This window comes from Equus asinus, chromosome 21 (assembly GCF_041296235.1).
Source record: "Equus asinus isolate D_3611 breed Donkey chromosome 21, EquAss-T2T_v2, whole genome shotgun sequence".
In the NCBI taxonomy this organism is placed as follows: Eukaryota; Metazoa; Chordata; class Mammalia; order Perissodactyla; family Equidae; genus Equus; species Equus asinus.
Window position 1 is genome coordinate 87,635,210 of NC_091810.1, and position 26,934 is coordinate 87,662,143.

The window sequence follows — 26,934 nt, forward strand, 5'->3', positions numbered from 1 at the left end:
CTGAGCTAACATCTGTTGTCAGTATTCTTTTTGCTTGAGGAAGATTTGCCCTGAGCTAACATCCATTGTCTGTCATCCTCTTTTTGCTTGAGGAAGATTGTTGCTCAATCTTGTATGTGGGATGCCGCCACAGCATGGCTTGATGAGCAGTGTGTAGGTCCACACCCGGGATCTGAACCCTGAACTCCGGGCTGCCAAAGTAGAGTGTGCAAACTTAACCACTACGCCACCAGGCTGGCCCCAACAAATGGTTTTTTAAACAAATAGTACTGGGACAACTGGATATCCACATGCAAAACAGTGAAGTTGAACCCCTTTCTCATACCACATACAAAAATCAACTCAAAATGCATCAAAGACAGACAACTTAAAAGCTAAAACTATAAAATTCTTAGAGGAAAACATAGATGGAAGACTTCCTGACTGTGGATTAGGCAATGGTATCTAGATACGATACCAAAAGCACAAGCAACCAAAGAAGAAATAGATGTATTGGACTTCGTCAAGGTTAAGAACGTTTCTGCTTTAAAGGACATTATCATTAAAGTGAAAAGATAATCCACAGAATGGGAGAAAATAATTGTACATCATATGTCTGGTAAGAGGCTTGTATCTATAATGTATAAAGAACTCTTAGAACTCCAATAAAAAGACTACCCAATTTAAAAATGGACCAAAGATCTGAATAGACAGTTCTCCAAAGAAGCCACAATGGCCAGTAAGCTCATGCAAAGATGCTCGTCCTCATTAACCATGAGGGAAACGCAACTTAAACCCACAGTGGGATACCACTTCACACCCACTGGGATGGCTGTATAAAAAGACAATAAGAAGTGTTGATGAGCATGTGGAGAAATTGGAACCCTGCCTCTGGGAATGTAGAATGGTACAGCTGCTTTGGTAAAACGATCTGGCACTCACCCAAAAGGCTAAACATGGTGTTACCCATATGACCTAGCAATTCCGTTCATAGATGAATGTAGTGTAAATTATACCTCAATAAAAAGTTACTTTTAGGGCCAGCCCAGTGGCACAGTGGTTAAGTCTGCACATTCCACTTCAGTGGCCCGGGGTTTGCCGGTTCAGATCCTGGGTGCGGACATGGCACTGCTCAGCAAGCCATGCTGTAGTAGGCGTCCCACATATAAAGTGGAGGAAGATGGGCATGGATGTAGGCTCAGGGCCAGTCTTCCTCAGCAAAAAGAAGAGGATTGGCAGCAGATGTTAGCTCAGGGCTCATCCTTCTCCTCAAAAAAAAAAACAGTTTTAAAAATTCAGATATACAAAGGATTTTAAACTTGTACTTGTCTACATAAAATTGAGTTTTTAAAAAATTTATGCCTGCCTCTGCCTTGAATTTTTTAAACTGTAAGAATGCTAATTTATTTACCAAGGGAAAGTAGTTTCTAGTCAGAGTTCTCTGAGGAGAGGCACAGTCTTTCTAGTATCTTGGTACCCTCAGGTAATTAGGAAGTTTGTGAGAGTAGGGAGTCAGATCACAGGATCTTGGAGTGTGCTGAGTGGATGTGTATGTCCAGGCCTCGAAGCCTAATGACTGCCCTGTGCCTGTATTGTGTGCTGGTGTTATAAAGAATTTGGGTGGTTTTTGTCCCAGGTTCCTGGCACAGAGCTTCTAAAAACCCTTGGAGTTTCCTGAGTGATAGGAGTGTCTTTATTATGCTAATAGTGACTCCTGGTGGGCCCCTAGATGGCTTCCATGGGGGCTGGTCCCCAGAAAGACCACTCATGTGATTAGAGGGCTCAAGATTGAGCTCAATCATGTGGCCAATGATTTCACCATTCCTATGTAATGAAACCCCAATAAAAACTCTAGACACTGAAGCTTAGTGGAGCTTCCAGGGTGGGGACCACATTGATGTGCTGGAGGGTGATGTGCCTTCATTCCACCAGAGAGGGCGTAGAAACTGCATTCCCTCCCAGACCCCACCCTGTGTGTGTCCTCTTGACCTTAAACAAATAGACAGCCAGTTATTTCTCCAGCAAAATGAGTTTACTTGGGATCAACAAAGAATTGCCTTACAGGATCTGCAGCCATAGCAAGCCACGTGCAAGTTCCGAGGAACAAGGGTAGGAGAAGCTTCCAAAGAAGGGAAGAGGAAGTGGGGAGGGCCATTGTGAACAGTCCATTGGAGGAATTGAGAGTTCCAAGTAGAGTGCTTTTCATTGGCTGAGTTGTGACTGTCTCTCGTTGGCTGAACTCCTGTTTAAGAAGACAAAGTTTTTCTTCTTCCTGTTGGGTTCTGCCATCGTCATGGGGCGTGAGAGCTCCCCCTTCTGGCCTGCCAACTTCATTTTAAGGGAGGTTTCTGTTTATCAGATTTCACAATCCTTTATAACAAAACTGTAATCCTAAGTATAGCTCTTTGCTGAGTCCTGAGTCATTCTAGTGGATTATCAAACCAGAGGGGGCAATGGGAACCTCCCAGATTGGTATCCCGTTGGTCAGAAGTTTGGGTGGCATCTGAAGTAAGGGCATTCTTGTGGAGGACGGAGCCCTAACACTAATAGTGGAGTCGGCTGCTCCAGGTGGTTGGTGCCAGAACTGAATTGTCAGACAGCTAGTTGAGGTTGAAACATAGTGGCTGGACAGGACCCATTTCTCCTTTGGGTGAAACCATGGTCAGCTTTCTTGCTGCTTAATTTCTTTTATAGAGTCCGCATGAATCAAACCTCATTTGTGAAAACATTTTTTGAGAGTAAAATGCAATTGATTAAGCTTTAAACCTTAAGTTTAGCCTTAAAGCTTAGTTGCAGTGTCATTTCAGAAATGTTTCTGGTTTGTTTTTGGCATTTTTTTCCCCCCTGAAGAGTTTTGTCATCAAATCTCTTGACTTTTATTTTCGTTTCTATAATGTGGATAATTAGGTGGGTACGACTATTACCCCTTTCTTCAGGCGGGAGTAGATTGGGATCCCTGCCCAGGTCACAGCGGGAGAGCAGTCAGGCTGGCACTGGAGCGGAGCCCGTGCGGAAAACCAGCCTGCTGCACGGCCTTCACCACGTCTGTCCCGCCACGTGTCCCCTCACCAGGAAGACACAAGAGGGAGGGAAAGAGTCTACATGCTGGGGCTTCTCAAGGAACAGAACTGGAGAGAGAGGAGGAGAGTCAGTTTCTGTGTTAAGGAGGGCAGAAGGTTGGAGGTGTCTGGCCGTTGTCTGTGTGTGCCCTGGGATCTGAGAGGGAAAGTGTGGCCGTAGCGACGGTTGTGCTTCTGGATGGTTAGGATGGCGACATGGTGATGCAGGAATGTCAGTGACAGCAGTGAACTTTCGGGTATTTGTTTTGAGTAAACATCCGTTTTTATCTTCTGATATTGCTACCCTTGTGAGTGGTCTTTCATATATGATATTTATAAGTGAGGTTAACTTTAATTTTTACATTTGGGTTTTGGCAAAAGTGTCTCATACAAGTAGGAAAAACTCATTTCAGTGCTGGAAATCACTTATTTACTTGTTTTTATACTCCCTACATTAAAAATTGACTTAATGGCCACTAGTATGTGGCATCACATTTGGGACACGGCTATTAATTTGTGTGTCTGTTTTATGAGTGTAGCTCTCTAGAGGGAGTTTTGACACTTTTTTCATTGTGTAATGGTTCTTTGGAAAGTGTATTTGGATACACCTTGTTCATGTCTGTTATATGTTTATTTGCTTTGTAACTTTTTATAAGTTCTATTTACATTATTTTTCCTGGAAATTTAAAGTCAAATTTTGAAAATGGTATAAGAATTTTAAAAAATGTTTTTGGCTTGAGGAAGATGAGCTCTAGGCTCACACTGTGCCAGTCTTCCTCTCTTTGGTATAGAGGTTGCTGCCACAGTGTGGCTGACAGTGGTGTAGGTCTGCACCTGGGATCCCAACCTGGGAGCCCTGGCCGCCGAAGCAGAACATGCCGAACTCAACCACTACGCCACGGGGCCGGCCCAATAATATTTTGAGATGACTTACAAACACAGCTAAATAATTAAACTCTCAGCACTTTTGTTTCAAATTTCTTCAGTTTAACATTTACTGCATCGGTTGATAAACTGCTATGGCCCCAGTCCACCTGTTTTTGTAAGTGGAGTTTGACTGGAGCACAGCCCACACCCTTACGTTCATGTATTTGTCGACCCTGGTCTGCTGTGTGCAGCATTTTATCCATTAGTTCCTACAAAAGTCTGGATCTGAAAGAATCAGTTCTCTCCTATATCTCGTTAAATGAGCCTTTGGTCTTTGCATGTTTCTTTCCCTCTGTAGTAAACTGATCACTTCTTTGAGATTGGTCTTTCTTTTCTTTTTCTGCAACAGAATTGCCGTATGTGGTAGGGAAGTGATGCTGTCTGAAGGTGACATGCTGTCCTCCTGTCTTCATTCTGTCCTTCCTCCCTATTTTGGCCTCCTGGTAATTGGGGTGGGGGGAGGATGGGGGTATGCTGAACTAAATTAAAATGAAATTGCTTTATCTATTTCCCCTTTACTTGAAAAGGGGGGAAATAGTTTCCTGGCTCGTAATTAAGAAATAAAAGTTATCTAGCTTTCGGCGCAATCTGTTTTGAGGTCGTAGGATCTTTTGAGAATCAGAAGAACATTGTAGAGCCCGCTCCCCAGTAAAAAAAAAAAAAAAGGGATATATTCAGAAATATGTTATTGCAGAAGTCTTGAAAGCTCTGCAGTTAATCCTTACTGCAGCAGGGGTCCATAGATTCCAGGTTAGGAACCCCTGCTCCAGCCACTCTGCTAGGAATAGAGTCAGGCAAACAGAAAAGTAGGTTTTTTAAGACTGGGAAATAAAGCTGATGTTGATTCAACTCTGGGAAATTAAATGTTCTTCACTATTGCTGTGTCTGGAGATTTGTTTAATATTCTTTGATCAATTTTTAAACATTTAAATACAAGTATGACTTTAACAGTATATTTCTAATATGTAATCTTCCACTTCTAATGTTAGAACTTTGAATATAGACATTTGAAAAAAATAATTGATTTTTGATGTTCCCAAAATAAATCCTAGCTTGGGATGGATCTTAGTGTTTCCAGATTGTGAAGGAGAAAAGGTTAAGTTAGGCTCTGGATGTTGACACGTGGTCGGCCAGCTCCTGCTTTGTGCTTAGCAGTAGGCTTCAGCAGTCCCCTTGAGTGGGTGCTTGTTTCTGGTCCTGTCCTCACTTTTGCATGAGCCTTCTACTAGAGGAGTTTTCTAAACTTTATTCATTGAATCCCATCTTCATGGTTTGCCTTCTCTGCACATTTCCTGGCTATTCTTTAAATCAACTCACTTTATAAAACTTAAAATTATCCAAATAATTACTGTCTGTGAAATATGAGGTTGATATACTATTCTTTCCTATTTGCCACTTTTAAAGGAACACGTGCATATGGGAGTTTTGTCCCTCCTGAAATCGTCTTTTATCTTTCTAGAGGGCATCAAGTCCATTTTGGGAAACACTCCCCTATGTGCTGGAATTTTAAAGCTCTGACCTTTAACTAGAGTATGATCTATGGAACCTACTTGTACTTGAAAGTATGAGAGGATTCGGGGATCACGGATGGGTGGGTGCTACCTGCTGAAATATCCCTTGCTTGGGCAAATTCATGTCATTCTGAATATGGATATATTTGGCTGTGTGCATGGCATAGCTTGGAATCCTAGCCTTGCAATAGTTGGTTTGTTTTTTTAACCTGGCCGCACACGTGTGTGCATACGTATGTGCAGTGTATGTGTGTTTCTCCAAATTTCATAAGTTTTCTTTTCTTTCACAGGTTTGATCTTGCTCTTCTACCTAGTCTTTTATGGCTTCCTGGCTGCACTCTTCTCGTTCACAATGTGGGCTATGCTTCAGACTCTGAACGATGAAGTTCCAAAATACCGTGACCAGATTCCTAGTCCAGGTAATTACGTCACAGTTATCATGACCTTTAACAAAATTGGGTTATACTTTATCTTCCATAAATCTGTTTTATACAGCAGACAGAAGATCGTTAAACCTTGAGGTTAGGTAATGTGAAAGTTTTGATTTCTGTTTCTTCAATATTTACATACTGATATAATTATAAGACCTGGACTGATAAATCTTGAGTCCTTTGCCAGGAGTCAGCAGAAATGAATATTGAGAATTATAGTGAAGACAAATTTGACCAATATAGTTACAGTTAATGAATTTATGAATGTTGTCTAGCAGTTTCACTTTGCCCTGAGTAATTTACTGATACAGTGTATATTTCAGCCAGCTCTAGCTGGAGTTAGAGCATTGGTCTTGTAAAATACATGCTTTGTGGTTTTAATTGCTTAGTATGGAAGTGGTAAGGTATTAAATAATGATCTGTCAATAGAGAATAAAGTGAGTATATTCTTAGTATGTTTAATTCTTCTCTATTGATTGTCTTAAGGAAAAAAAATATCTTCAGGACACTGGAGAATATACTTTAGTACAGAAAAATCTTAACTGAAACACTTGTTTAAATCATTTTCTACCTCCTGATTATATTCTTTTTAAACAGTCAGTCTTTGAATGCCAGCTCTGCCTTCATTATTGGACAAGGCCCTTGTCCTCACGGTGCTGGCAGTTTTTGTACAAGTCAGATAACAGTAATGTGCAGAACCCCAGTGTATATAATTCCCGAAATGGGAACGGCTTGTCGAGATGCTAGAGAGGGGAGGGCTCTCCCTGGAGGAGTGGGACTGGCTAGCAGGCAGAGTGGGAGGCAGGCCAGGGAAGGTGGGGGTGGAGCAGGGGTTTCTCTCTGGAGCAGTGGTTCTCACCCAGCGGTGACATGTCCCCCAGGGGCTATTCAGCAGTGTCTGGAGCCGTTTTTGGTTACAACTGGAGAGGAGCTACTGTGAGGAGAGGTCAGGGATGTTGCTGAGCATCCTGCAGTGCTCAGGACAAGTCCCTGCAACAAAGAGTCATCCAGTCCCAGGTATCAGGCGTGCCAAGCCTGAGGACTTGGGAGCCGCATCAGCAGCCAAACTGCACCAATTTCCCCGACCGTTTTTCTTAGAACAGTTTGTTCTAATGGCTTTTCCTTTGTTTGCAGTTAATATTTGTCTAAGCTTCAGGAGTAACTTTTAGTGTTTGACCAAGTATCAGAGACTGGCTACATGCTGATTTTTCCCTCGTCTTTCGTTTCATTGTGGCTCTGTATTGTTTCTACCCAGACTAATTCTGATAATTGTTTTTCTTTCTTTTTTTTTTTAAAGATTTTATTTTTCCTTTTTCTCCCCAAAGCTCCCCGGTACATAGTTGTGTATTTTTAGTTGTGGGTCCTTCCAGTTGTGGCATGTGGGATGCCACCTCAGCATGGCCTGATGAGCGGTCCCATGTCCGGGCCCAGGATCTGAACCGGCGAAACCCTGGGCCGCCAAAGCAGAGGGCACGAACTTAACCTCTCGGCCACGGGGCCTGCCTTGATAATTGTTTTCCTTGCTGCCTAAGTTATGTGATGTTATTACCATTAGACATGATCTGATCTATTTCAGAAATAATCAACTCTGTTTATAATTGCATGAATAACGTAAGAATTAAAATGTGTTCCATGTATTTAAGTACACAATTTTAAACTGAGTTCCTTAAAATTATTTACCAAGTGTATTGTAGTACTTAAAAATCCTATCATTAGTTTAAATAAATATATATAGACATATATGCACACACATGTATATAATACTAGATGAATATACATTAGTTTGTTAAATGTGAATTTCTCTTCCTAAAGGGATTATGGGTAATCTTTTCTTTCTACTTGTGTTTTCTCAGGTTTTTCTTTTAAAATGACCATATTAGTTTTAATTTTAAATGACATCATTTCCACAATATATTTGTACCCTTAAGATAAATGCTAGTCTGAAATTGATATGTATATTAACATGTACATCCATATAACATAAGCACATACTGCCCATCCACACCCCTACAAGCATGCACGCACACACACGCGTGTGCACACGCTCTTGTGCCTCAGTGGTATAAACTGGAAGGAGATGAGAGTTAATTGTAGCATTCACATTCTATTGCTGTTCTCGGTTTTGGGGAAAGCCCAGACTTAATTCGGAGGAATTGAGTGTATTGTGTCAGCAGTGCAGCCGTGATGCTCATTCCTGCCATAGTTTTCTTACGTGAGAGTTTCAGACAGGCTATGAAATAGCAGGTACTAGGGCTCCAAGAGCACTGCTAGGCGAGATCTAGGAAGCGACCGGATCAGAAATTCAGTTTTATACGTTCAGGTTTTAATACAAAGCTTTTGCAAATTGAATCGTTTAGAAATTAGTCATGTAAAGGAATGGAATCTTTTTATAAAGCACAGATATATTCATGTTTTTCTCTAAAATTGCTTCAGTTTAGAAATTTGGATGTTTTATGTTGGGTTTTCTTTAAAGTTGGGTGTTTTCGTACAGTAATATCCATGCTGCCTTGATTCTGTTACTTTTTTTACTTGCAGAATATTATGTCTTATTTCCGCTATAAAACTTTAAAAACAGGTGTGGGCCCCGTTGCCAAGTCGTTACGTTTGCACGCTCCCTTTGTCAGCCAGGGTTTCACCAATTCAGATCCTGAGCAGGGACCTAGCACCGCTCATGAAGCCATGCTGAGGCGGCATCCCACATAGCAGAGCCAGAAGGACCTATAACTAAAAATACACAACTATGTACCAGGGAGCTGGTACCAGGGGGGCTTTGGGGAGAAGAAGAAACAGAAATTTAAAAGAAAAGAAGATTGGCAACAGATGTTAGCTCAGATGCCAGTCTTTAAAAAAAAAAAAAAAACCTTAAACAATTTCAGACATAGACAGATGGTTGGAGGCTTTATTCCTACGTTAAATATTTTTATTAAAAATCATAAGGTTACTATTGTTGTTTTCTCTCTCTCTCTCTCTCTCTCTCTCTCTTTCTTTGCATGAGGAAGATTGGCCCTGAGTTATCATCTGTTGCCAGTCTTCCTCTGTTTTATACGTGGGACACTGCCACAGCATGGCTTGATGAGCAGTGTGTAGGTCTGTGCCTGGGATCCAAACCCGTGAACCCCGGGCCACTGGAGTAGAGCACATGCTTAATTCCTATGCCACTGGGCCGGCCCCTGCTATTGCTTGATTTTGCAGTGGGTAGAGTGGTAAGGAAGAATGGGCTCCTCATATGGGCTAATCCCAGTGAGCTGTTGTGTTGATATGCCTGAATGGGGAGTATAATCGGGGGCTGTCTTGTGCTGCATGTAGAATAAGATGTGCCCTGCCATTTAGGAACATTTTTTCATCATATTGGGGTAGCATGGGATTTAGTTTAACTCAGGAGCCATGCAGATCAACATGGGCAGGTCTTGGGTTTGAAAGAAACTGGATCTGATTGAAAAAGAATTAGATGTCTGTGAGCAGCGATTTTAATGAAAACTAAAACACTTGTATTTGTCTATTTTCAAGTTCAATGCAAGGCATATCATCTCTGATAACTTTGATATGGAAAAGGTTTAGAGACTATTGAGAATTTTAGGATTGTTTTTAAGCCTCTATGCAAGGCTGAATTAATAATCTAGATCCAATGCTTTTTAAACAAGGAAAGCATATATTAAAGTTGGAAGCCAGATTATGTTTCATACAGATAAATATGCTAGAGGTTTCTGTTAACTAACTCACACAACATGTTCTGTATACATGAGTGTTGACTCCTGGTGTGAAATTGTTGGTGGTCATACTCCAAATGCAGTATGTGAAAAATCACATTTTATTATAGAGCAGTGTTTATTATTGAAGGAAGAATATTTAACCATAGAGTCGAAATTGTCTAGGCCTCTTTCATTGAATAAGGTAGGCTTACTTTGTGAATGTTTCCATACAGTTAGAATTTGAATGATAACGTGCTTTTAGACTTTGATTTGCTATAATTTTTCTCCCTCTGTTAATAGCAGATTGGCAAAATCTAACCATATTTGCTAGAAAAATGATTCTGCAAAGTACGAAGTAAAACTTGCATCTTTTTAAGTCGGGAACCGAGCACTTCTAATTAACTGTCGATACTCAGGGGAGGTTTCTGACTGGTCATGCATGCGGTGATTTTGAAGATTGGAGATTCTCTTTCGTTTTGGATGTGCCTTCACAATCAGAAGTGGGAAGTTCTGATCATTTCGGCATCCCTGTGAATACAACTTTCCATGTAATTTACTGAGATCTGCCTTTCAGAGATGAGGAAGGAGAAGGAAGGAGAGAAGGGAATTTGCTACAGTTAATTTCCCCTTTTTCTTTTATCTCTTTATAGGGCTTATGGTTTTTCCGAAACCAGTGACTGCGTTGGACTATTCATTCCGTGTATCTGATCCAGAGTCCTATAGAGGATACGTAGACGATCTCACCAAATTTCTAAAGTGTAAGTGTGTTTTCTCAGAGTAAGGTAAAAGATTTTAGTTATTAGAAAAACCAGGACCAAATTACGATGACTTTTAGAAACACCATTCTATGAGTATGTTTTACCTTTCTTTTGTTCCGTTAAACACAGCTGAGAGGACTTGTAAGTAGATTTTATGGTTGATCGTGAGAATGTTCTAACTTCTGGGCAGACAGAGGCTAGTGGGCGTGATTTGACTTTTCTTTCTGTCCTGTAATAAGTACATGAGTAAGTTCGTTGAGACGTAACATTTGTATCTGCATGAAAATGAAACATATTTGGCTAATAGAGCAAAACTATACTATATGAAATGATGCCTCTAGGTGTTTGGATCTTTTGGATCCAGTGTAGTGCTTGGCAGGGGCGGGGTGGGGGGGGGGAGGAATGGTATTTATTGCTTAAAAAAATGTATGTATCAGTTGTGAGTTTTTCAGAGTTACCAATTTGTAATGCTTTCTAAGAGCCATCCTAGCCCAGCCTTTTCTCCTCTTTTGCTTGGCCTAACTCTGGGGTATTACCATTCCCAGGAATGATCATCCAGTGTGCTGACCTCTGGTTTTTGATCACTTCCTCACTGCTTCCTCAGCCACACGTACCTGTAGCTGCACTTGCTCCTGAGAACGCGTAGGCCTCCATTGCCAAACTCACTGTTCGAGCCTTTCCTTGCACAACCTTCTGTCCCTCTAATTTGCTTGTTTGACTTTCCCTCACTATTCTTCCACCTCATCGGGACTTCCGGTTCCCTGACCCTTTCATCTTATCCAAGCCCTCGCCCCTGACTTCCCTTCTTAGCAAGCATATTACTTCCACGGTTCCCATTTCATTTTCGCTCTTGCCAGCACTCTAAAATCCCTTGCCTCTCAGTCTCTGTCGTAAACTTGCAAATGGATGAAGCTCCTGCTGGGAACCTCCCCCCCGCCCCCCCCATCAGCTGGGTGCTGCTGAAGGAAGACTTGCAGCAGGACTGACTCGCTCCATGAGTGCCTATCACCTCCCTCGAAGGGACCTGCTCTACTGCCCAGCAGTCCTGCTGAATTTCTCTGGATAGTTCTTGGAAGGGAGTATTTCCACCCTCAAACTTCTAAACCCTGACCTTTTCCCCTGTAACTCACTTACTTCATATAACCTGGTGTCCTGCTTCAAAAGATATAAATAAAAGCATTCGTGTGGGAACTTCCCTGGTTTCCCTGTTACCAGTAAACAAACCTATGGTTACAGCCATTTTGTTTGTGATGGGGGGCTGCCCTTCTTTCATCTCAGGCCACCTGTGCCTCTGTGCTTTGGTGCTCATCCCCTCTCACTGTCTCGGAAACACCACGCTATTGACTATCCCTTCTCATGTATATTTAGGCTCTCCCTCTCTTTTTATTTTTTTTTATTTTGAGGAATTAGCACTTAATTTTATTGGGTTCAGACCAGGAGTCCGTGGATCTTGACCTCTGTATTTGTCAGTTTTCCTCTCCATGTTCTCTTCAGCCTGTTTCCATGGTCTGATGAGCTGTTATTTCTTCTGGTAATGGATCTTGGCCTCCTCCTTCCTCTTCTCCTCTGAGTGGCTGTAACTGCCTGGTGCTTCCAGCCCACCTCAAGAGCCAGGTGCCCCAGGGAGGCAGGCTTTCGTGCAGGCTTCAGACACACAACCTTGAGGGCAGTGGGAGCCACCATTCGCTCTTTCTTGTTGTAGGGTGGTGGGATGCCATCAGGTACCTTGGGGAGGTCCTGGGCCGTGTGACCTCACTTGTGCCTGTGGGGCAGTGTGCCTCACATGGTTCGCCAAGAGATACAGCTGGGGCCTCGGAAGTGGTAGGAGCCACGGGATGGGTTGTGTCCATCTGCTTTTGGAGGAAAGCCAGGTGCTTCAACTTGTTTCTGTAGAAATTGCCAGAAATGTTGGTGCCCTCACATTGCACAACCACCACCTCTGGTCCAGCAGCCCTTGCTTGGGTACAGTGACTGCCATGTGGCCCCAGAGAAGGCCTCAGCCATCTAGAACCAGGACCTGCCCCTCCACCATCTTTGACAGCCACCTAGGAAAGAAGTAGTCTCTCTCTTTACTGGATCCTTCCTGTCAGCAGGTGGAAATCCTCAGTTCCCTCCTGTCTTCAATCAGAAACCTGTTTGGGGGCTGGCCTGGTGGTGTAGTAGTTAAGTTTGTGCGCTCCACTTCGGTGGACCCAGGTTCACAGGTTCCAATCCCGGGCACAGACCTAGCACTCACATCAAGCCACACTGTGGCAGCATCCCACATGAAATAGAGGACGATTGGCACAGATGTTAGTTCAGGGCCAATCAGGGCCAAAACAAAACCAAGAAACCTCTTTTGATCCTACATTATCTACTAGCTATCTTCCTAAGGCTCTTTCCCTTAATAGTTAAATATATACTTATTATTTAAATAATTTAAAGATGATTTGTGAACGTATAATCCTTGGTTTAACAATCAAATAGTAAAGGGGCCAGTCCGTGGCCAAGTAGTTGAGTGCATGTGTTCCGCTTTGGCAGCCTAGGACATGGCACCGCTCATCAGGCCATGATGAGGCAGCATCCCATGTCACAGCCAGAAGGACCTACAACTAGAATACACAACTGGATACTGGGGGGCTATGGGGAGAAGAAGAAGAAGAAAAAAGATTTAAAAGATTGGCAACAGATGTTAGCTCAGGTGCCAATCTTTTAAAAAAAAAATAGTAAAGAAAAGTCTATAAGGAAAACAGTAGTTTTCTGCCCTCCTCCTTTCTATCTGCAGTCCTGTTAATTTATTCAACATGTTTTTTGAGGGCCACCTTCTTTAGACTATGGGGTGTAGGAGGAGCTAGTGGGGAGGCTGTTACAGTCATCCAGATGAGTAGAATGGCAGCTTGGCAAGGGAGGCTGTGAGAAATAGTCTGATTCTGGATACATTTTCAATAGGAAATCACATTGTGCTTTTGAAGTTTTTCTTATGGTGTTTTTCTTCTGTATCTCTAGATATTATACTTTTCTGCTGGTTCTTGACTTAGCACTTTTATACATTGGCTTTACTTCCTGCCCCAATAGATGAGGATTTAGCTCTCATGCCTCAGACTTTACCCCCTTCTCAGTTCAATAGTAATTGAATTAACTATTTTTTGTTTCATTATTGGTGGCCTTTTTATCCCTAGTCTCATTTATAGATACACTCTTCTGACTCCCTTATTTGTATACTATCGTTTGAAGTATTCTCTTGTCCCTTTTTTGTGGGAAACTCCTTCCTAGAGCTCTTCCCTCCAGCTGTAGTCTGTACTGGTCACTTCTTAGGCCTTTACCACCCAGCTCCCATTTTGAGACTTTTTTCGCCTCCTTCCCAAAGCCCCAGTACCTGGCTGGATATCCTACTTGTAAATCTTTCTAGTTCTTCTGTGTGAGCTGCCACCACAGCATGGCTACTGACAGACGGGTGGTGTGGTTTTGTGACCAGGAAACTAACCTGGGCCACTGATGTGGTGAGAGCGCTTGACTTTAACCACTAGGCCATCAGGGCTGGCTTGAAGCTTCTCTTCATCACTTTCTTTAGTTGGATTCACTGTTTCTTGGTTCCTGACTTTTTTCTTTTATTTATTTGTTTGTTTAATTTTATTTTGAGGAAGATTGGCTCTGAGCTAACATCTCTCGCCAATCTTCCTCTTTTTGCTTGAGGAAGATTGTCACTGAGCTGACATCTGTGGCAATCTTCCTCTCTTTTATGTGGGACACCGCCACAGTGTGGCTTGACAAGCAGTGCCAGGTCCATGCCTGGGATCTGAACCTGTGAACCCTCGGGCACCAAAGTTGAGCGTGTGAACTTAACCACTACACCACCAGGCCAGCCCCTAGGCTTCTGACTTTTTTCTTAATTAACTCCCTAGTTTTGATGGAGTATATTCTCAAGTAACTTTATAAGAAAAGATACATGAAATGTAAATTTTGAGTCCTTTCATTTCTGAAAATGACCTAATTCTGTTTTTGTAGTTGATAGTTTAGCTGTATATAGAATTTTCGTTCCTTTGTATTTGCCTTTTTCTCCTCTGCAAGGTTGGTTTTTGGTTTTTAAATGTGTTTCCTTTGGATTCTAAAATTTCTGTTTCTTAGTTTCAGTTTCTAAAGTGTCACTTGACTGGGAACTAGCTGGGGTTTCTGAGGATGAAGACGTAGGTTCTCCAGTTCAGGGAAATCATCTTGTCACTATGTTGAGAATTTTGTCAACTCCGTTTTCCTTTTCTCTTTCTAGAGCTTAGATCTCTTATTTTTTTCTCATTTTCTCTTTTTACTTTATTGTACTTTCTGGGGAGGTTTACTTTAATTCTTTAATGTTCATCTGTTTTTCTTTTGACTTTCAGTTGTCATTGTTGATTTTTAGGAATACCTTTCTCGTGTGTAAAATAGTCTCTGGTTAAAAGATACATCATCTTCTCTGTTTTTTTCCCATGGTGGATACTAATTAGAATTTAAAGTTTGTTTTGTTCACGATGTGTCTTTCCTTTCGGGTCTTTTTTCTGTTAATCTTGCCCTGTCTTTTTCCTTTTCTTTCTTTCCTCAGGTGTGTGGGGTTCTTTGGTCACCCTGTCTGAGATGGGTGACCTTTCTGTATTCCCATGATGCTCTGGACAGGGGGTCTTCATCATCTGACCATTCGTGTTCTGATTCTTGGTACTTACCATGATTTTGCGTAGAAGTGGAAGTTGACGTAATACAGAAATGGTCACTGATGAACTGGCCTAGACCAACAGAGTATATGCAGTAGAACCCCTTGGGAAAATTGGCGAAGGCCTTGAATATTTCTTGCAAAATGATTTTTGTGATTGTGCCACCAAAGTCAAAAAGGAAGTGAAAAATGTTGTATGGTACTGTTTTGTTGAAAAAGTTTACCCCTAAAAATGCCTGAACCATTCTTTTAAATGAGTACATAGTTCCCATGATATCCTAATTTTTGCTGAATATAAAATGAAACCAAAGATTTTGACTGAATATTTTTCTCAAGGTGAAGATCCACGCTTCCTTTTAAATGCATTTACTTTGAAATCTGGTTCCTGTTTTGGTTGAATTCACTTTAGGCAGCCCTTTTCCGGTACCAGTTCCACCCACACACCAGTGCTCTTACCAAGGCACTGTCCCACCGTGTCTTAGCCGTTGGCTAGTGTCTTTCTCGTGAGTGAGCCCGTTGAGGGTGTGCTCACTATTGTCCCGATTTAACCTGACCCTGGGCCAATGCAGAGCAAACACTCGGAAACCGTAGTGTGTTTCTCCCTCTCCTTTCTTCCCCTTCGCCAAGTTGTAACCATTTCACTCTTTATCACTTTGGCAACTGTCTGGTTACACCTCCATCTCTGCCAGCAGTAACTCCCATGTCCCCCTGATCACTCAGCTCTGCTGCAGTCCCCTCGGCCCGGGCTGCTGGAGCGCCGAGTATCGCCAGGCCCTGCAGTGAGGATCGTAGACTCGACCGCTGATGTTCCTGCTCCGCTGTCAGCCCTGCACGGCAGCAGCAGCAGCGCCTCTTCGGGTCCTCACTGTTGGAGCTACGGGGCGAGAGCATGGAGGGCATGCAGATAATGCCATAGCCGTGGCTGACGCCACCTGATGGTGACAGAAGAGAATGATCTGTAATCTAGTTTATATCACTGTTGAAATGCAGTAAACTCAAGAGCACTAGATAGGTGTTAAAAGTTAAAGGAACAAACTTAATATTCTTTCTGAAAAAATTGGTAATTAGCATTGCTGTTTTTGTCTTTGGAGAATGTTGATGAAAGGATGATCTATTCCTGATTGTCTTAAAGATCTTTTTTGGCTGATCTCTACACACATACACATTTCCTTTTTAGCATACGATTTAGAAGAACAGAAGAATCTCACAGCCTGTCCCGATGGAGCCCTTCGTGAACAGAAGGGGCCGACTTATACTGCGTGCCAGTTTCCTGTCGTTTCCCTTAAAGGATGCAGTGGTGTGGAGGACCCCGAGTTTGGCTACTCCACAGGAAACCCTTGTATTCTTGTGAAAATGAACAGGGTATGTACATATTTTACTTCTGCCACTGCTTTTTTCTAATATCATCTATTAAGAAGTAGGCAACTATTTATTAGATGTTATCTCATTTGCAGGTAGCTCACATAGAAGGCTAGCAGTGATATTAATTGACCTTAGGAAAATTAATACAGAGTAAAACAAGATTGGTTCATAAATTTATCATAGATAAATGATTGGAGTAAAACAACTTCAGCTTTTCCCTTTTGGATGTAGCTGCGTGCGTTTACGAAAGATTCCTGCTTCAAGGAGCAGGTGTTCTGGTTGTCGTGCCCAAAGCGTGGCCTTATTAGTGCACAGTGCTCATCTTTGAGTCCTACGTCATAAAATAATTTAAAATTCCATGGCAGCTTTATAAAGTTTTGGCTTATTTAACTTCTTCTGAATATTTAGTAGCAAAACCTAGTTTAATAATATAAATAATTAAATAGTAGAAATGCAAATAAAATGGCATTGGAATGCACTCAGTGGGATGTTGCAGTTGTAGCCAAAGTAGCAGCATTTTACTCTGTTTTACAGAAGAGGTGCCTGAATTGTATGGCCGTTAGCAAATTAAGGAGCTAATGTTCTCCCTGCATTAGTAATAATGGCATGGGGTCCTTGTGCAAAGGAAGATGCTAGGGACAGTGATCCTTGGCCCCTGTGCCTTGCTGCTGTCTAAGTGTCGTAGTGCAGAGCTCTGTCCTGATGCGCTTATCCTGTTGAGGCCTGCGAGGTCTCCTTTGAGAGTGAGGTTATTACTGGTGATTTACTTAGAAAAAAGGCAGTTTCTTAAACAGGTGTAGACTGCTCAAGATGACGAGTCCACGTATCACTGAAATCACCATTGATAAGCACATTGCTACTGCCATCCCCAATAAAAGTAAAAGTTGAGTCTTCCGATGTTGGCACTGCAAGATAAGGCGTTTCCCTGTAGGGAGAGAGCCAGCTGGACCCTGAGGCGCCCGGACTGGCTCCCCTCCAGCCTCTCCTTCCTTCCCCTCCCCCTCCAAGGCCAGTGATTTTTTTCCTGATGATCCCATCGCAATCTAGAAATCATTCTCCAACATTGCCTGACACGTAGTAGGCGCTCAGTAAATGGTTAGTCAGGTGTTTCAGCAAGACTTTAGTAAGAATTAAGGCCATAAGTAATGTTAAACGAGCTAATTTATCTTGTCAGATGAATTACATGTCTTCACTTTACAGGGCTGCCTTGTGTAACCCCAGCCTCCTAGAAGTAGCTTCACAGCATCTGCATGCTGGAAAATCCAATCCCGAAACAAAGCCAAGAGGAGTTGTTCTAGTTCTCTCTCCCACAGGACTAGCCTCTGAGTTTACTTCTTTTGTAATATGTCCTGTGTGAACGGTGAGGGTCTGAGATTCCACTTGCCGATAGGGGTGTGGCCCTGCAGGGTGCAACAGAAAGGAAGGGTCAGGTGCACACAGGGCTCAGTAACGAGGTGTGCAGACCGGGCGTGGCAGGGATTCGCCCCCAGTGTAATTTGTTCCAGTCATTACATGGGCAAGGGCAGTTAATTGCTGTGGATACTATTATTTAGGTTGCAACAATGCTTGTCTTTTGGGAGAAATAGTTACAGTTTACAGACATTCACATGTAAAATGCATATAAATTCAAAACACCAGAAAATCCTCTCAGAAATAGGTGGAGAAATATGTTACCGTTCACACAGAGTTAGTTTAATTAATCACATCCATGGAAGTAGCCTCGTGACATAGAGCTGAATGTTGCTGTGAGCGTCTTAAAATGGAATTCTTCCCAGTGTCTGCGTTTTGTGGAACAGATAGATGTGAAATATGGTACGGCTCTGTGGAAACCCTATGGAAACACATGTTAGGGATTGTGACCTAATATATTTTCATGAAGAACAGTTTATTATTATTATTATGCCTCTGCGGTTCTTCTTATTTCCATTAATGATTTGTTCATATAAATAATGAAATTTAAAGGTTTCTGTTCGCCTCTTGTTTTAAGGGTAGCAGAGTGTGATACTGGGTTTTGGTCACTTCTTTGGTAACTGATTTATCTTCTAAATTGTCCCAGTACAGTAATAAAATAGCTAATTGGTAAGATTATTATATTGAAAAGTCTGTTCTAATCCTCTAAAATAAAATTAAAGTAAAAGACAGATGTATTGGGATTTTAATACGGAGTCAGTGTTCATCCCAGCCCTCCCACCTGGTCCCCAGCAACAGAGAAGAGGGTTATGTTGTATACATTTGTGATGTTTCGAGTAATCTGTATTTCTTCACCTTAGATAATTGGATTAAAACCTCAAGGAAAACCGAGGATAAATTGTATTTCGAAGGTGAGTATTCAAAAACGGACCCAACTTTGTGAAAGCTTTAGCGTATCTTAAAATTACTGTAAAAGTCTAGTGAGTTTTAGTCATCTTTTTTTCTTCCCTGTCACATTTTTAAAGTCCTCTGTAGTGTCATTCTTAGAAGAATAAAATTACACCAAACTCTGGGGTTCGCCCTTCTCTGTTGCTCATGATAATTCAAAAATACTTGTTTTCCACGTGCATTTGGTTTCACACACATTGCCTTTACCTTTACGTATACCATATTTCATTGATTCTAAGAGTCACTTTTTTTTTCTAGCTTAACACTGCAGTTGGGATTGGCCTTATAAATAGTGTGTCTTGATAGTGTATCATGAGTTTTTCTTTTCTTAATAGTACATAAATTGGTGTACATTAATGGCATATGAGATTTAGTGAAACATGGTGCATTTTCCTGAAGACATTCTTTTTCTCTCCCATCTTTATTTTTTTCCAAAGTGCTGTACAGTTTTCATCTCATAACTTCTTTTGTTTTCTCTCCATGCTGCATGTGCAACTAAGACAAATATATAAATGATGGGTAAGAGTTCTGAGGAGAAACTGTGAAGTTCTAAATTTTAAAGAATTTAATGTGCAGAATATTAATGTTCTAACTCCAAGTATATGTCAGAGGTATTTCACTTGAAATGTTACATTAAAATCACTTCTAAAGTTTGTGAAAAAAATTGTAATTCCTTTAACCATGAATAGATTTCTTACTTGGGCAGAAACTTCATGCTCGGTGGTTCTCAAAATCTATCTTGCGTCAGAATCACTTGGAGAACTTGTCGGGTCCCCTTCCCACCGTTTCTGGCTCAGTAGGTCTGCAGGGAAGCCCAAAATTTGCATTTCTAACTAAAGTTTCCAGGTGATGGTGAGGCTGCTGGTCTGGGGCCCACACCTGGAGAACTTCTGCTTTAGAGTATCCTTATTAATTTCTTTTGAGTACTTATTCACTATTTGCAGTAGAATAATAAGCCAGAAAGTTTGTGGTTTCTCCTCAATGTGTGGTTGAAATACACACGTGTGACCATAGTTCATTTTATCTCCTTAAGTCCTGGGCAGCTTAGTAGGAAACTTGGATAAAAAGCCAGAATCTCACTTTAAACCAGATGCTACATCTAAGCCGAGCTTTTCTTGATAAACAGATTCTTCTAAAAATCTGACTGTGAGTGTATAGTGTCTTCTCCTAAGACAAAAGAAACATGATGGCTACAAGATACATTTAGAAGAACTGTTGAGTGGACTCTTTGTGATCCTCCTTGGTTGCAAGTCTTTCCAATAGAAAGTTCCTGAGGCCTGGGTGCTGGCCTTCAGCCGGGTAGACGTGCTGATTCCATAGCAGTGGACCTGCATGCAGGAGCTTCCGCCTTTGTCTGTGAGCGCACTGCCTAGATGAGCTCGGAATGCTGGGGCTGTGGAGCCAACACCACCGGGAAAGGAAAACACACACACTTAGGCCAGAAGGGCAACAGCTTGACCCTTTCCTAAGGTTTCAAGTTTGGACACCTTTGGCCAGTACAAATAACTTCATGTAGTTCTTCCTTATGGTTTTAAACGGAGTTTCTCATTGTTTATCCATTATGTATCCTTTCCTTCTAGAATAGTTGGGGGAAGTGTTAATGAAAAATCCTTGTCTGATGACTCACATTTCAGTTTGCTGTCCCTTTTGCTTTGAAGAGTTACATGTAAAGCACATAAAATAATCAAAGTAGATGGGGTTTTTGTTTTGTTTATTTAGTTGTGGAATATTTTTTGTTATTAGAAAAACACAAAATTGTGTGTCAGAAAAACTGTTGGTAAAGCTTTGCATTTTACTCCGAGGCTAGTCACAAAGGAGTGATCAGATGGAGGCCGTAGCTGTAAAGGTGTGGCTCTGGAGAACAGATGAGAACATTTACTACGTCATCATAATTGCTGTTTTCCATTAGATTTGTCTCTATCGAGCGTTCTTTAAATTCTTTAGTTGACTTATTTTTTTATGTAATACATTTATCTTTTACTCTTAAGTTTGGTCTGCTTTAATGGCTTTTATGCAAGTTAAGAGTCCTGAAAATGCTGAAGCATTGGTGACACAACATGCTCTTAGTGGTAGCCTTTAATTTATATTAATTTAAAGGATGGTTCCTGCAAAAGATGTAATATTCATATGTGTCACTAGTTTTTTTGGTATTTTATTTTCTTAAAAAATGAATCATATTCATTTATGAAAATGTGGAAAAATGCAGAAGAGAAAAATTGGTAAATGCTACCCAGAGAAAACCACTGCTTAGAACATCACCTTTATGGGTGATGATTGTATAAAAGAAACAAAATCCACGTGTGCTTCACTCTGAAGTGTCTCATCTTTATCCAGATACGCATTTCTTGATATTTCACAGTTTGTAAATGTTTATTTCATGGAAGGTATAAAATACAAGTTTAAATAAAAGACTGCCAACATTATGGCTTAGGTACAAACCAAGAGAACAGTGAAGTGTCTGTTACATCTGGGTGACCTTGAGCTTGTGACATTAACTCAGCTTCAGTTCCCCTCTTTGTAATTGATCCCACCCACTTAAGGGTTGTTAGACATAAATGAGGCAAATATAAGTTAAATATGGTATCTGGGTGGAAATATACACTGAACGTTCTCAATAAACTGTAACCCAAAGAAATCTTTCTTTTACCCTTTGGGGAACATCTCTGTGTTTCTGTGAATTAAGCTCATATAGTAAGGAAAAATAGGTGAAACAAAAGCAATTTGATGCAGAAAAGCACTTAGATCCAAGTGATTGGTTTTTTCTCCAATATAAAATACTGTTTTAGAGTTAATACTCCTTTTTTTCTTAGTTAAGCAGTACAAATGTGGAGTGGTGTTTGATTAGTGGTTGAAAAATAGCTTCTGCAGTTTCTCTTAGCCTTGCTGTCTCCTGCTCTTTCCACATATCTGATCTGCGTCATTAGAACTTGTCCTCCTTGTGGGGCGTCGTCACTCTGGTTGTGCTGTCTTCTCCGTGCATTCTCCGTCTCATCCCACGCACACGTGCTGCTCACGGAAGTCACGTGGAATACACAGAGTAGGACTTCTTAGAGGAGATTTTTAGTTTTGCTATAGTTGTTTCGTGTGTGCTTTCAAAAATAGAAATTACTTTATTCAAATCTAGAATTCAAGCATTTAGTCATATTTTACTTTAATTAGTGCTTAGTAAACTTGCCACTGGTTATAATGGTTGTCTATTTGTTATCTAGTATGCGTTAAAGTTATAGTTATTAAAATCAGGCCTATTTGGAATGTGTTACGTAAGAATTTTCATAAATCGCTAATTTATCAAGAATACTACAAATAACTAATAGCATGAATGAATTGGATTATAGATGATGATTAGATTTGTATGTTTATCAGGGTTTTTTTGTTTTTTGTGGGTTTTTTTAAGATTTTATTTTTCCTTTTTCTCCCAAAGCCCCCCAGTACATAGTTGTCTATTTTTAGTTGTGGGTCCTTCTAGTTGTGGCGTGTGGGACGCCACCTCAACATGGCCTGATGAGTGGTGCCATGTCCACGCCCAGGATTCCAACCGGTGAAATGCTGGGCCACTGAAGCATAGCGCGCGAACTCAACCACTCCATCACAGGCCCGCCCCATCAGTTTTTTAAATACATGGAATGTAATTCCAGTAGACTCATAATACTTTTAATTGCTTTACATGTGCTCATAAATTTATTCAAGGGAAATGTGGTATTTAAATTGGTTAAGAAAGGTTTTGCTTGGAGTACCTTAAATTTTTCCCTAGTAGTTTTTGTCACTTGCATCATCGTTTCCCCCTCTGCTTGCAGTTATCATGGTTATGATCACATGAGGCTTTTGGACCTGCTGCCTCCCAGGCCCGAGTGCTCCACTCCAGGTTATGGCAGCCAATCCTTCCAGTCTGGAAGCAAAGTATTTTATTCATTTAGGGATCCATTGGTCCCATACCCACGGGTGCATGCCTGTCAGTGGCCGGAGAACTGGCATTTAGTGGTTGGAAGGCAGAGATGATTTTACAGACAGTGCATGAGTAGATCTGGTTATAAGCTAGAAGGGACTCTTGGAAAAGGATACAGAGTACACCAGGAAGTGTAAGAAGAATCAGGATAGTTCATGTCAGAGGGTTTAAATCAAGATGAGCAAGTTCTCTTCTCAAAAAGAAGCTTGTGATTAATGCAACTGGAGCAGCACGGTAGTTTCCCCATACTGTTCATAATTGATACTGTTTAATATAAATACTTTTTTAAAATTGCTTTTTGTGATCTAAAAAGGGTTTCTTCTGCTTTCAACTTCAGGGTGAAAAGACAGCCACTCTATCAACTTATCCATCTAATGGAACTATAGACTTAAAATATTTTCCATATTATGGGAAAAAACTGCATGTAAGTATTTAGAAGTTCTTAAGTGGTTGTGACTCTTGGGAAATTGGCACATCTGTATTAAAATGTCACTTGTCTCGGGTGGTAGACACATACCTTGTGTAACTTGTGCATCATCTGTTCTGGTTTTTAAATACAAATGGTGATGGCAAAAGGAGATCTCACATCTACAATTCAGAACACAAAATTCAGGCAGATAAGTTAAAGGATGATTAGTTCCAAAATACCATTTTTGTTTTTTTCATTATTTAGAATGTGCTTGTTTAGAGAATGTAGAGAAGTAGTAAATAAATCAAAAAGCTTGTTATCCAGAGATAACTGTGTCGTAGGGTAATTTCTTCCATAACTTTTAAGTATATGTATGTAAATAAATCATTTTATAAAATTAGCATCATACTGTATATATACTTTTAAAACTTTTTATTTTGAAATTATTTCAAACTTAAAGTGGCTAGAATAGTACAAAGAATTCCTGTAGACCTTTTACCAGGATTTCCCAAATGTTAATATTTTATCTCATTTGTCTTTTTTTTTTTGTGAGGAAGATTGGCCCTAAACTAACATCTATTGCCAGTCTTTTTTTTTGCTTACGGAAAATTGTCACTGAGCCAACATCTGTGCCAATATTCCTCTATATTATTTGGGATGCCCCCACAGCATGGCTTGATAAGCCATGCTAGGTCCACAGCCGGGATCCAAACCTGCAAACCCTGGGCCACCAAAGTGGAGCATGTGAACCCAACCACTATGCCACCTGGCTGGCCCCTACTTCATTTATGTTATCAGTCTCGATTGATAATTTTTTCCTGATCCATTTGGGACTGAGTTATGAACATGGTGCTTCTTTACACTAAATGCTTGAATGTTATTTCCTAAAAATAAGGAGGACATCATATAATCATAATATAGTTGTCAAAGGAAATTAGCATTGATACAGTACTATTATCCAATCTGCAGACTTTGTTGAAATTTCGCCAGTTATTCCAGTTATGTCCTTTATCAGAAAGAAGAAGTGTTTTCCTGGTTCAGGATATCACATTGTTACCTCTTCAGTCACCTGGCACTGGAACAGTTCCTCACCCTGTCTGTTTCATGCCCTTGTACTCTTCTTGTTTATGTTCCTCAATTTGAGTTTGTCTCCTGTTTTTCATGGTTAAATGTAGGTTGTCCATTTTTGGCAGGAATGCCTCAGAAGAAATGTTAGGGCCTTTTCAGAATAGCTCATCAGGAGGGACGTGGTGTTGACCGGTCCCGTGATGGTAACCGTAAACACTTGGTCAGACAGGTTTCTCCACTGTAAAGTTACTCTTTTTCCTTTGTAATCAGTATATCTCATGTAGGGAGACTACTTTGAGATTATAAAATTCTGTTTTTCCCCTAGCTTTAGCATTTATTGATTCTTGCCTGAGTCAGTTAGTAATAGGGTGGTTCCCAAATATTTTTCTAATTCCATCTCTCCTATCCCATTTACTAATTGGCATTCTACTCTAAGGAAGAGCTTTTCCTTCTCTACCATTTATTTATTTATATCAGTATATTCTCATGGATTGTTATTCGTGGATTCTGTATTCATAGATTCAGGGGTTGTAATCTGTTATAATCATTATTTATTTTGGTGCTAAAATTGTCCGAGATTTGGCTGGTGGGAGACCTTCAGGCTGGCTCCTGTGTCCTTTTGACATGCTCCCATGATTCTTTGAGCACTTTCTTTCTTTCTGGCACCACAAGATATTCCAGGTTCATCTTATACTTTCCCTGCCCCATCCTTGGAATCAGCCCCTAGTTTCTTTGAGTGAAGAATTGTATTTAGAAACCACAATGATAGTAAAACAATCATATTTGCACCAAGTTACACAGCAACATATGTAAGGCTATAGGACACCTAAGTAACATAATCAGTAAGAGGTAGATCTTATATGTATTTATCAAACAATAATTATATAGATAATAGATAATACAATACATATCCTTCTCAAGCACACCTGAACAGTCACAAAAATTTATCATAAAAAATACATCCCTAAGTTTCAAAAAGTAGAAATATATTACAAACAGTACTTTCTGATCATAATGTAATAAAATTAGAAATTATTAAAATAAAAGGGCCCTTCCAAAAGAGGGAGGGAGTGGAAACCTATCAAACAACTTGGGTGAAAGGGGAAATTCAAATCAAGAATATAGAATATCTAAAAATAATGATAATGCAACACAACATAATCACAACCTGTGACATGCATTTAAAGCAGTGCTCAGAGGAAAATTCAAGCCATAAACACTTTTATCAATAAAAATTAAAGTGAAAATAAATGAATATCTAGCTTCAAAAAAGAAAGAGTTAAAAATAATAGATCTAATTAATAGATTAAAGTCTGGTTGGTTTTTTTTTAAATTTTAGAGAATAAACCAAATTCTGAAAAAGTGTAGATGAAGTTACTATAGAATTTGAATTAATGTATTTTCCTTTATTTGCCAGGTGAGGTATCTCCAGCCATTAGTTGCTGTCCAGGTGGCCTTTAATACTACCAGTACTGGAAAAGAAGTAACAGTCGAGTGCAAGATTGATGGATCACCCAATCTAAGAAACCAGGATGATCGTGACAAGTTTTTAGGACGAGTTGTTTTCAAAATCACAATGCATGCATAGTAGGCATTAGGATATCTCCACAGAGTAAATGTTGTGTTGTCTGTCTTCATTTTGTATCAGCTGGACCTGCCATTCTAGAATTATGAGACCACCTTGGAGAAAGGTGGGGTGGTACATGACACTGGGGTAACATCATAACGTGCTTCCAGATCATAGTGTTCATTGTGCCCTGAAGTAACTGCCTGTTGCCTCTGCTGCCTTTTGAACCAGTGTACACTCACCAGATAGGGACCGTGAACACCTGATTCTGATCATGTAGAATGGGGAAGGGGCTTGTTGTATTTTTATGTGGTTTATTTACCAAGTGTCTAAAGCTTAATGTGCTGTGCTATGTAAATATTTTATAGATTTAACACTGGTTAACTGTCATATTTTGATGCCAGCAAAGTTTTAGGGATAATAAATGGTACCTGACCAAGATCAAGTGACTTTATAGCTGCAAGAAATGTGGTGTGTGGAGAAGTTCTGTATGTGAGGAGGAAAGAAGAAAATAAAAGTGGATTTAAAATGTCTTGGATTTTTTTGTAAAATTATTTTTTACATGACGGATTAGTCTGTGGATCTCTTTGAGTAAGAGCATAAACTTTTTGTTGTAAAACATGTAAAAAAAAATAGCAATGGGATTATTTTTAATGCTGGAACTGTATCTCTTATAGATTAAAGTAGTTTAGACCGTAGATGAAGCATAGCATTTTTAGGTTAGCCGATATGAATATCTACTTAATTTTTTATGAAATTAAATTCATAAGATTTAAATTGTACAATAGTTTGTGAAATATCTTGTTACTGCTTTTATTTAGCAGACTGTGGACTCTAATAAAATATATAAATGGTGAAATATAAAAACTTGGAACTTATTCAAGGCTTCGGACCAAAACACTAGAGTTTTCCTGCGCATTCTCTGATTAGTCATGAAGAGCTTCCTTCAGCCTCAGGTGTTGGCTATGATTCTTTTTCCTAATGTGAGCTTCTTTCTCCTCTATTCATAAAGGTGTGCTTCCTTTATGATCTGCGGTTTTTTTGAAGCCTCTTTTTTGTTGTTGCTCGTATTCTTGAGGTTTTCTTTGTGTTGGTGCAAGCCAGGACGAGGGGGACCCAACCCAGCTGGCTCAGGGGTGACCGTCGGGAGAACAGGATGGGCCTCGGGGGCCCAGGTGCAGCCTTTGTGCTTTGGTAGTGAGCACTCAGCCCTGTT

General features: G+C 40.5%; 1 protein-coding gene and 1 pseudogene across 1 annotated transcript in view; one reads left to right on the plus strand and one right to left on the minus strand.

Annotated features, from left to right (window-relative positions):
* ATP1B3 (ATPase Na+/K+ transporting subunit beta 3) overlaps nucleotides 1–26,585 on the plus strand; it is a 41,158-nt gene extending 14,573 nt beyond the window's left edge. The window contains exons 2-7 of the mRNA XM_044754404.2: nucleotides 5,767–5,895; nucleotides 10,247–10,354; nucleotides 16,189–16,373; nucleotides 18,644–18,694; nucleotides 23,012–23,098; nucleotides 25,569–26,585. Of these exons, the coding sequence (XP_044610339.1) occupies nucleotides 5,767–5,895; nucleotides 10,247–10,354; nucleotides 16,189–16,373; nucleotides 18,644–18,694; nucleotides 23,012–23,098; nucleotides 25,569–25,739 (731 nt within the window). The 3' untranslated portion in view covers nucleotides 25,740–26,585. The remainder of the gene's footprint in view (nucleotides 1–5,766; nucleotides 5,896–10,246; nucleotides 10,355–16,188; nucleotides 16,374–18,643; nucleotides 18,695–23,011; nucleotides 23,099–25,568) is intronic.
* LOC139041447 (large ribosomal subunit protein uL13 pseudogene) lies at nucleotides 11,614–12,533 on the minus strand (annotated as a pseudogene).
* Nucleotides 26,586–26,934: the final 349 nt, after the last annotated feature.